This window comes from Tamandua tetradactyla, chromosome 17, assembly GCF_023851605.1.
Source record: "Tamandua tetradactyla isolate mTamTet1 chromosome 17, mTamTet1.pri, whole genome shotgun sequence".
In the NCBI taxonomy this organism is placed as follows: domain Eukaryota; kingdom Metazoa; phylum Chordata; class Mammalia; order Pilosa; family Myrmecophagidae; genus Tamandua; species Tamandua tetradactyla.
In genome coordinates, this window is record NC_135343.1 from 44,306,574 (window position 1) to 44,316,576 (window position 10,003).

The following is a 10,003-nucleotide window of genomic DNA, read 5'->3' on the forward strand; positions in this document are numbered from 1 at the left end:
ATTGCAAGAAAAAAAAATCAGCAAGTTATCTCAAGACAAAATGAAAAGGAGAACACAGCATGTCAAAACTTATAGGATGCAACAAAGGCAGTGCTGAGAGGGAAATTTACAGCCCTAAACACCTACATTTAAAAAGAGCTAAAATCAAACACCTAACCACATACCTGAAGAACTAGAAAAATAGCAAACTAATCTCAAAGCAAGCAGAAAGAAAGATCAGAGCAAAAATAAATGAGCTTGAGAATAAAACAACAATTAACAAAACCAAAAGTTGGTTCCATGAAAGGGTCAATAAAATTGAAAAACCCTTATCTTGACTGACCAAAAAAAAGATGCAAATAGAATCAGAAGGGAGGGGAGACATCGCTACTGACGTAATTTAAAGAGATCATAAGAAGATATTATGAACAACTGTATGCCAACAAGTTAGACAACCTAAATGAAATGGATAAATTCCTAGAAACAAACTACCTACACTGCCTAAAGAAGAAATAGAACTCAACAGACCAATTACAGGTAAGACTGAATCAGTTAAAAACCTCCCAAAGAAAAGCCCAAGACAAGATGGTTTCAAGTTGAAGTCTACCAGTCATCCCAGGAAGAATTCTGCTTAAACTCTTCAAAAAATAAAAAATAAAAACAGACAAAGGGGTACAAGGGTAGTTCAGTGGTAGAATTCTCACCTCCATGTGGGAGACCCAGGTTCGATTCTCAACCCATGCATTACCCAAACAAGCAAACAAAGAAACCAACAAAAAACACAAACAAAAAAATTCAACAAATGGTGCTGCAATAACGGGATACTCATATGGAAAAATGAAATATGACCCCACCATACAGCATACAAAAAAAAAAAGAAAGAAAAACTGAAGAGGCAACGCTACCTAACTGATTCTATGGTGCCAACATCACCCTAATACCCTAAGCCAGATAAAAATACTATAAGAATTAGAATTATGTTACAGAAATCTTCAAAATATTTGTACATCAAAAGAATAATACATAATGATCAAATGGTTTTATCCCAGGTATGTAAGGGCAGTTAAACATAAGAAAAATTTATGTAATGCACGAGATTAACAAAGCAAAGTTGGGGGGTTGGAGAGAAACATTACCTCAATTGATGCAGAAATGGCCTTTGACAAAATCCAGCATTCTCTCTTGATAGAAATACTTGAAAATAGGAATAGAAGGAAAGTTCCCAGGAGCACAAAAGGCATACATGAAAAAATGCACAGCTGACATCATACTCAAGGGTGAAAAACTGGAAGTTGTCCAATACTGGAAACAAAGCAAGGATGTCCACTCTCACCACTTATTCAACATCATACTGGAAGTTCTAACCAAAGTAGTTAGACAAGAAAAAGAAGAGGTACCCACATTGGAGAGGAAGAAGTTTAAAACTTTTCCTATTTACAAATGGCATGATCCTATATGGAGAAAGTCCTGAAAAGACTACAAAGCTACTATCTCAAAGGATCCAGTTGCCTTCACCATCCTGGATTCCTCAGCCTCCTGGTAGGTGCTCTCATTTCCCACAGTTTGAGGCTTTCTCACCTTTGACTACAGCTAACGAATTCAGCAGACTGCCAGGGTACAAGACCAACAAACAAAAGTCAGTAGTATTGCTATATACTACTAATGAACAATCTGACAAGGAAAACCAAGAAAAAAGTTCTACTTATAATAACAAAGAATCAAACATCTAGAAATAAATTTAACCAAGGATGTAAAGGACTTAGAAAAAAAAAACTGCAAAACACTGCTAGTAGTAGTCAAAGACAACCTGAATAAATGAAAGGCATTCTATGTTCATAGATCAGAAGACTACTGTGTCAACATGTCCATTTTGCACAGAGCAATTTATAGATTCAAAGCAATCCCAAAATTCCAACAGCCTTCTTCACAGAAATGGAAAAGCCAATCATCAAGTCTTTATGGAAGGGTAAGGGACCCTCAATAGCCAAAGCTATTACTGGCACAAGGACATGCAGACCAATGGAACTGAGTTAGGAATTCAGAAGTTTACCTTCACATTTATTGCCAAGTGATATGACATGGGGGCAAAGACAACTCAGTTGGGAAAAAATAGTCTTATCAGCAAATGGTATTGAGAAAATGGTCTCCATTTGCAAAAGAAAGGAGGATTCCCTATCTCAAAATGGACCAATGACCTAAATACAAAAGCCAAAACTAGAGAATTCCTAGAAGCTTGGACAGAGAAAACCTGGGATCCCCTCAGAGCACCAAAAATCATGCCCACTTGTTTCCTCTTTTGAGATTCTAAATCCCACAAAGGCAGCTGACCCAGATAGCCAATCAAGCCTCAGGTTCATTACCTTTGATCCCATACAAAATAAAGCTTACCCTAAATCCACCCCTAAAAGATGGGCAAACCCTCATCCAGTTAGTCAAGCTAACTTCCTTTTCATGTCTACAGAAGTCATCTACCTTTTTATATAAGTTGATTTAAAACCATCAAAATGTAGCTTTTCTTAACTCCATTCAAGACAAATAGAATTAGTCAATTGGCATGTTATTCCCCGCTGACAGGAGTGTGGCCAGGAAGTACAGTGTTAACACACCAGCCCTCAGTCCTTGGTACTGGGTTGGTGCTTCACTTGGAGGTCAGGGCATGCAGAAGGTCGCCGTGTAACATACCAGGACCCCACAGCCATGCCAGGTCAGTTTCTGAGCACTCGTTACAGAGCCAGAGCTCTGCACCCTTCGGTGTCTCAGCCCCCTGACAGGGGAGGCCAGGGAAGAACTAAGGGCATGGCAGTGGATGTCTTCCTTAAGATGCCACTATGGGACCAGGGCCCCCCACCCTCACGGTGGTACTGACATCTCAGCTCATGGATACCATGTCCCAGGTTAAAATGGGCATCATGATGTGTAAAAGTATATCTTACAGCAGTGGTGGTTAGCCTAATGTGTTTTGTATATATAATCTTTATAGATCTATTAGAATGTGTCTTAAATTTTTAAAAAAAAGCTATCTGCCATTACTAGAACCCCAAAGATATGTCCTTTCCAGCTTCCTTAAGGAATGTTGCCACAAAACTTTGATGCCACAAATAAGATGCTATAGCCTGCAAACTCGACCCAAATATGTCTTTCACAAAGTAAAGACTGATATATCAGGTACCATGCTAGACACACTTCACAGACATCATTTGAACCTCAGTTATCTTAAAAAGTGGGCATCCTTTTACAGATGGGAGAACTGAAGATTACAGAAGTAGCTTACCCAAGGTTGCACAGCTAGTTAGTGTTAAAAGCAGGGTTTGAACCTCTGCCTCTAGAGCCTGACTTTACTAAACTGACTCTCACCATCTCTCATTTGGACACCACAGACTCTACTGTCCCTTACGTCACACTGAGCAACCTGCGTGTTGCTATGTGCTTGGTTCCAGATTCCTACACACCTCTTGTTTCTACAGCAATCAGATGTAAGGTAGGACAGATAGAGCAAGAAACCTCATTTGTGCAACACTGAGTCATAGCTTGTGCAAAATAAGTCTGCCTTCTAGGCTTGGAGAAGCATGCCCCTTCCCACTGCCTGTCAGTTTGGTAAAGTAATAAGAATTGCTATATATTTCTTTGAAAATTACTTTGAAAATGTTATCATTCAACAGCCCCAACAACGAACAAAAGAAGTATTATATATCCTTATGTACGGCAAGCTACTTTCTTTTTTTTTTAAGCTTATCATCTAGTTCAGAAAACCTTTTAATGTGTCAATTGGGTACATTAAACAAAAAAAGCCCAGATGTGTATTGGGGACTTACTATATTGCTGTTTGAAAATAATAGATCTTTTACAGTAAGGCCCGCGTCCCACCTAGGAGTTTTCACAAAGTTATCTCGTAAGCATGTTTTAGCGTAGAAAATGCCATACTTCAAGTTAAACATCCGAGTTTGACACCTAAATGACTAAGAAGGGATACTTTACCAGTCTCCTGGTGGGGGAGATAACTCCAGTCGTAGACAGCATGCTCTGGCGACAAGCATATGCCGACTCGCCACTGCCACCCTCTGCCCAGGGCCCTTCCTCCTCGTTCTTCAAGCCCACTGCACAGCTGTCAGGCAGGGCGATGTTTTTCGGTGACTCTCTAACCAAGGATATATGTGGTTCAGAAGTATTGCTGCTATAGTTCACATCATCTGGGTCTTGTTTCTAGAAACCATATTTGGTTGTCAAACATTACAATACAAGTCAGACTTTGAAGATTTAAATCAACATATTTTAAAGGTTTATAACTAATGAAATTTCATTTAAATAAGGGCAATGTTTAAGTCATTATGGAGAGAAAAGTATTGCCCAGTAGAGGGATTTTGTTCTTCTATAACCTTAAAATGTTCTGCACTGGGCAACTGCACTAGAAGTATCATGACACGGCAACTCAGGTGAACTCACTGCCTTCCACCTTATGTGGAACATGACCCCAACGGGTGTAAATCTCCCTGGCAACGTGGGACAGGACTCCTGGGATGAGTCAGGACCTGGGATCAAGGGAGACTTCTTGACCAAAAGGTGGGAAGAAAAATGAGACCAAAAGTTTCAGCTGCTGAGAGATTTCAAATAGAGTCAAGAGGTTATCCTGGAGGTTATTCTTATGCAGTATATAGATATTTCTTTTTAGTTTATAGTATACTGGAGTGGCTAGAGGGAAGTACTTGAAATTCTTAAGCTGTGTTCCAGCAGCCTTGATTCTTGGAGGAGAATGTATAAAGATATAACTTTTACAATGTGATTGTGAAAACTTTGTGTCTGATGCCCTCTGCCCAGGGTACGGACAGATGACTTAAAAAGTATGGAGGAAAAAATAAATAAATATGGTGGGCAATGGTGGCACAGCGGCAGAGTTCTCGCCTGCCATGCTAGAGACCAAGGTTCGATTTCTGGTGCCTGTCCATGAAAAGAAAGAAAAAAAAAAGGTAAATAAATAAATAGGGGGAAAAGGGATAAAAAAAATTAGATAGATGGAAATACTAGTGGTCAATGAGAAGGAGGGATATGGGGTATATGAGTTTTTACTTATTTCTTTTTATTCTTTTTCTGGAGTGAGGCAAATGCTCTTAAAAATGATCATGTGATGAATATACAACTATTTGATATTGTGAACTACTGTATGTGTGGGAAGATTTGTCAATAAAAGTTTTTTTTAAAGAAGTTGTATCATGGTGTGGGAAAATCCTATATTTTATAGCGATGACAGAGAAGAAAAATAAGGCAGGGACACACAAGTCCAAACACTATGACTATACTCCAACCCAACCATCCAATCTTGCTGATAGGACAGTTCATCCCCACTTTGCAGGATGTGTCCTCCAGCATCCATCAGACTACTACTAGTAGACAAGTAGAATGAAAGCCAGTTCATTCCTAGACCATGCAAAACACACACACACACACACGCACACACCAGTTCAGCAGTACATCACACACTTAGCTATTCCTTCCCTAGGCTTATAGAACAATTTGTTTTGACTCTTCTGTCTTTAAACACAAACACAAGACCTACACTTGATTGCTTGATCTAAAAGGCTTTCCTTTTGATTCCGTTCTTTTCATTCTTTCAGGTTGGATTTGAACTTTGCCACTTCCCTCTGCTTGGACTCCAAATCTTTACCAATATTGCTCCTTCAACAACACCCACAAGTTTACTTACAGGCCGCTCCTTTTCCAGCTCTCAAAGGATCCAGTTGGCTTCACCATCCTGGATTCCTCAGCCTCCTGGTAGGCGCTCTCATTTCCCACAGTTTGAGGCTTTCTCATCTTTGACTTTTCTATCCCTTCTCTGCTCTTCTACTTCTCCTCTCTGATGGTCTCTTATTCCTCCTGCCAACAGGTGTCCCCTGGGGTTCATTTATAAGGCCTCTACTCTCCCTTTGCTATCTCCCCTGAATTGATCCATTTTCACACCTTACCTCTGTGGAACAAGTCCATCAAACCAGCCCCCACCTTCCACTGTGTATTGTACACTTCTGAGCTATCCCGCCCTGATGACGATACCATGGTGTTTCAGTTTGCAGAGCAGCCTCTTTACATTGTCCCACTGAACGGCCACAAAGACCTTCAGGCTGGTACTATGGGAACTGGGGTAGGGCAGTCCCCCAGGAAAGGCCTCTCCTGAGGAAAGGCCCATCAGGAAAAGGAATGCCTCTTCCTTTCCGAGTCCAGTCTGATAAACGACCTCTTGAAGGAAAATAATCACCATGAAGTGGTTTAATGGAAGCCAAACATCCTCACATTCCCTAGCTGCCAAGGTCCAGTAAACTACTCAGCAGTTGGGCTCTAGGTGTCCTGGACAATGAGAAGAGCTAAGCACACAGATGGTTGAAAATAGACCCCAAAGCCCAGATAAACCTGGATTCAAATCTCAACACTGACATTTCTTAGCTGCATGGCCTTTACTGTAGCTTAGGTTGCCTCCTTTGTAAAGTAAGGATAGGAACTAGCTCAGAAAATTGATACAAACACACACTAAAAAGTACACATAAGGTGTTTGGCATGGTACCTGGCACACAGAAAGGGCTCAATAAATGGTGGCTATTGTCATTTTGAATTCTTAAGCCTTTACCTCAGCATCTTTGGCTCCTTCCAATACATCACTGAGAATTTGTATGTATTCAGTTGCACCTTTAAGGATGTCAACCTTGCTAGGCTTCCTGCTTTGGGGAAGAAACGGCACAAGTGCTTTCAGTTTGGCAAAACCACGATTGAGGTTTTTTATCTAGAAAACAAAAAGGCACAGTGACACAAAGAAGCTAATTTGTACAGACATCCCCCAAACCACAGAAAGGGGTTGCGAAACTCATTTTCACAGCTCTTTCACCTGGGTTGTAAATCTAAGCAGGCATATAGCAAAGAGTAGCTGTGCACTGGCAGAGATGTTCATGGCACAGGAGGATGGCATAGATGCAGCACTGTTGGTAGGTGGGCTGGGAGTTGTGTCTACTTCCACATCCCTTGACCTCCCCCCACCCCTCTTTGAGGGGACATCCACCACATTGGAATGGAGTGGTAGGTGGAATTAGAGCTTAAAAACTCCAGGTCAACTACTCTAAGATTTAAAACCCAGCTCCCCCATTCACTAGTTTTTAAAAGCATGTAGTATAAAGTCACTCAACCTCAGCTTGTTCATCTGCAAAGCAGAAGATACCCACCTTCTAGCTTTTTGAGGTGACTAAGTAACATAATGGACATATAAAATATCTCACCCAGCATCTGGCATGTAGAAAGTCCTCAATAAGTGGTCCAAACACTTATCTATTCAAGTACCATGACATCAATTTTTCCTGAGTTAATGGTATAGAGCTAAGTGTGATAGTCCAAAGATTTACACGTTGATGAGGCCTGAAAGGTAGACTGCAGTGGGTTTTTTGCTTGTCAGGCCAGAGGCCCTAGGCTACCACACCTCACTGCTCTGGGGTATGACACTATACTAGCCCCCTCCCCAGCTCTAAAGGCCTAGAACTCTGATGATTATGCCCCTGGAGGACAGTCCCTGAAAGAACTGGCTTCCACTGCACCATAAAGCCAATATACTCATTTATACGGTCCCACCCACCACGGAGTGAACAATGGACATAACCAACTACCAGAATGACAACCATATGTTTATTAACATATGAAAATATTTAACTTAAATATTTGAAGGACTACAAATTGAAACAGAACATAGGCACCAATTTTTCATCTACCATGCTGGCAACATTTCTTTTTAATCATAGCCAGGAGTGGGGAAAACATGAAAAAGGGAAGAGTCCTAGTCCTGTAAAAAAGGGATATAAACTGGTAAGCCTTTCTAGAAAGCACTTGGGCAACTTGCATCAGAAGTCAGAAAATTATATATGTTCTATGCCCCAGTAATTTCACTCTAACAACTTAAGGGAGTGAACAAACATGCACATACATATGTACCAATAACATACTACATCCATGCCTGACAACAGGAGACCAGATAAGTTACAGCCCATCTGTGTGACAGACTATGCTAGTCAAAGGCTGTTATTTGAAGGAATATTTAATGAGGAAATGCTTTCAATGTTAAATAAAAGTTACAAATATATGTACACGAAGATCACAATCTTGTAAAGGAATATATGCACACACAACAAGAGAAAAGAATGGGAGGTATACGTAAAAGTGTTCACGGTAGTTGCATCTCTGTTATAGGTGTCTCAGTTCCCTCTTTAGTAGTCATGCCCATATTTTCCAGGTGATTTAACTTTATCGCCATAAAGAAAAGCAAAGGCCCCTCGGTTAAAATTACGGATAAAACCAGGACCAATTCTCTACAGACAGCAATTCCTTCCCGATGGGAAGGCCCACTTAAAACACAATATTGGATCAAAATCTCATTTCAGGGCCACCCAAGTCTGATAAAGTTATTTTCATAAGTGGTCTGGCACCTAGTCCAAGCTGGCCTCCTCACCCTTGTGGCTTTCCCAACTTTTCTTAAGTCTGCTACTCTCACGCAGTCCTTTCTCCACACACCTTTTCCCAAACTCAAACTCCTCATCACTCCCAGGCTCCCTTTCTAAAGGGTGCGGGGTGTTCAGGAACAACTCCCAGCAGAAGTCAGTGCACACAGCCTCCCTCATCCACCCCCCACCCTTCCCCTCTCTCGGATGAGCCCCTGAAGCAACAAACCCAAATGTCCCAGAGGGCAGAAAGGGAATCAATCCAGCTCTGACTCGCTCCGGACCAAGCCCAGCTGGGGAGTGAGCATCCACACCGCGCCCGAGCATAGGTACCGAGAGCTGCCAGTAGGGGCCGCTGCAACAGCGCCCACGGGACCACTGCCTCGCCAAGTACCGCGCGACCCACAGGCGGCGAATGGGCGCCTGCTGTATACAGGGGCACGTGTTCCTTACGTGAAACAAAAACCCCTTAAGAAAGAGTAACTGCCAGCAGCTCACCTGACCCCACCCCTACCACCCGGTATTTGCTTTGAGGCCAAGACACCGAGGGAAGCGGTAGAACGGGGCGTCCTTTGCCGCCTGAGATCCACGCCAGCATGCGGGCTGTGAGGTGAAAGGGCGACTCCTGCGCGCTGACGAGCTTCAAAAAACACCTGTGGATGCTGCAATAACGGGATATTCGCATGGAAAAATAATGAGACCTGACCCCGCCATACAGTAGACAAAAACAAACAAACAAAACAAAAAACACCTGTCAAGGGTTTTAAGTTGTCAGGGGTCCCGGATGCCCGCCTTGCGGACGGCTTCCCGCGCAAGCCCAGGTGGTGAGGCGTCCGCCGGCGCGACGCCCGGCCAGCCCCCGAGCGTGGACGGCAGCAAGGCCCCCGGCCTTCCCCGACCAGCGGGGCGCACCAGCAGGACCTCAGGAGGCCCGACGTCGCCTCCGGGCCTCGCGCGGAGACGGCGAAAGCGTCCACCAGGTATCCGCCAGGAGTTAAGCGGCGGGCAGCAGCTCCAGGCAGGGGCCGTGAGGCGGGTCGACGTCCCGGCACCCCCGCGCGGGGCAGGGCAGGGCGCTCACCCGCTCGCGCTCCTTGGCGTTGGCCACGCGCCGCCGCTCCAGCACCAGGTGGACGTCCTCGGCCGACGAGTAGCCACCCGACGGCAGCCGCTTGAGCCGGCAGATGGCGGCGAGCTGAGGCAGTGGCCCGAACTGCTCCCGCAGCACGTCCTCCAGGACCTCGGCCTCCGGGACGTCCAGGAAGGCGGGCGACAGCGGGCTGAGCCCCGACAGCTCCGGCGCAGCATCCATGGCGGCGCGCTAGGCCTGAGACCGCCCAGCCTTTAATTCCCGCCGCACGGGGGGCGGGGCGGGGCCAGGCCACCTGCGGTCCACTCCCCACGGTCAGAAGAAACCCGGCCACCGGATCCCGATCTCAGGAGGCCATGGGCAAGAATCTGTTTTTAACAAAATCCGCTGGTGTTTACCGTGAGCTCTGGATGACAGCATTGGTTCGCAAACTTGGCTGCACTCTAGAATCACCTGGGGAGTGAAAGGAAGGGAAGAAAGG

At 44.2% G+C, this 10,003-nt stretch overlaps 1 protein-coding gene across 1 annotated transcript in view; it reads right to left on the minus strand.

Moving 5' to 3' along the window:
- FIGLA (folliculogenesis specific bHLH transcription factor) overlaps positions 1-9,744 on the minus strand; it is an 88,104-nt gene extending 78,360 nt beyond the window's left edge. The window contains exons 1-3 of the mRNA XM_077134734.1: positions 9,514-9,744; positions 6,587-6,739; positions 3,955-4,179 (exon numbers count right to left, since the gene is read on the minus strand). Of these exons, the coding sequence (XP_076990849.1) occupies positions 3,955-4,179; positions 6,587-6,739; positions 9,514-9,744 (609 nt within the window). The remainder of the gene's footprint in view (positions 1-3,954; positions 4,180-6,586; positions 6,740-9,513) is intronic.
- Positions 9,745-10,003: the final 259 nt, after the last annotated feature.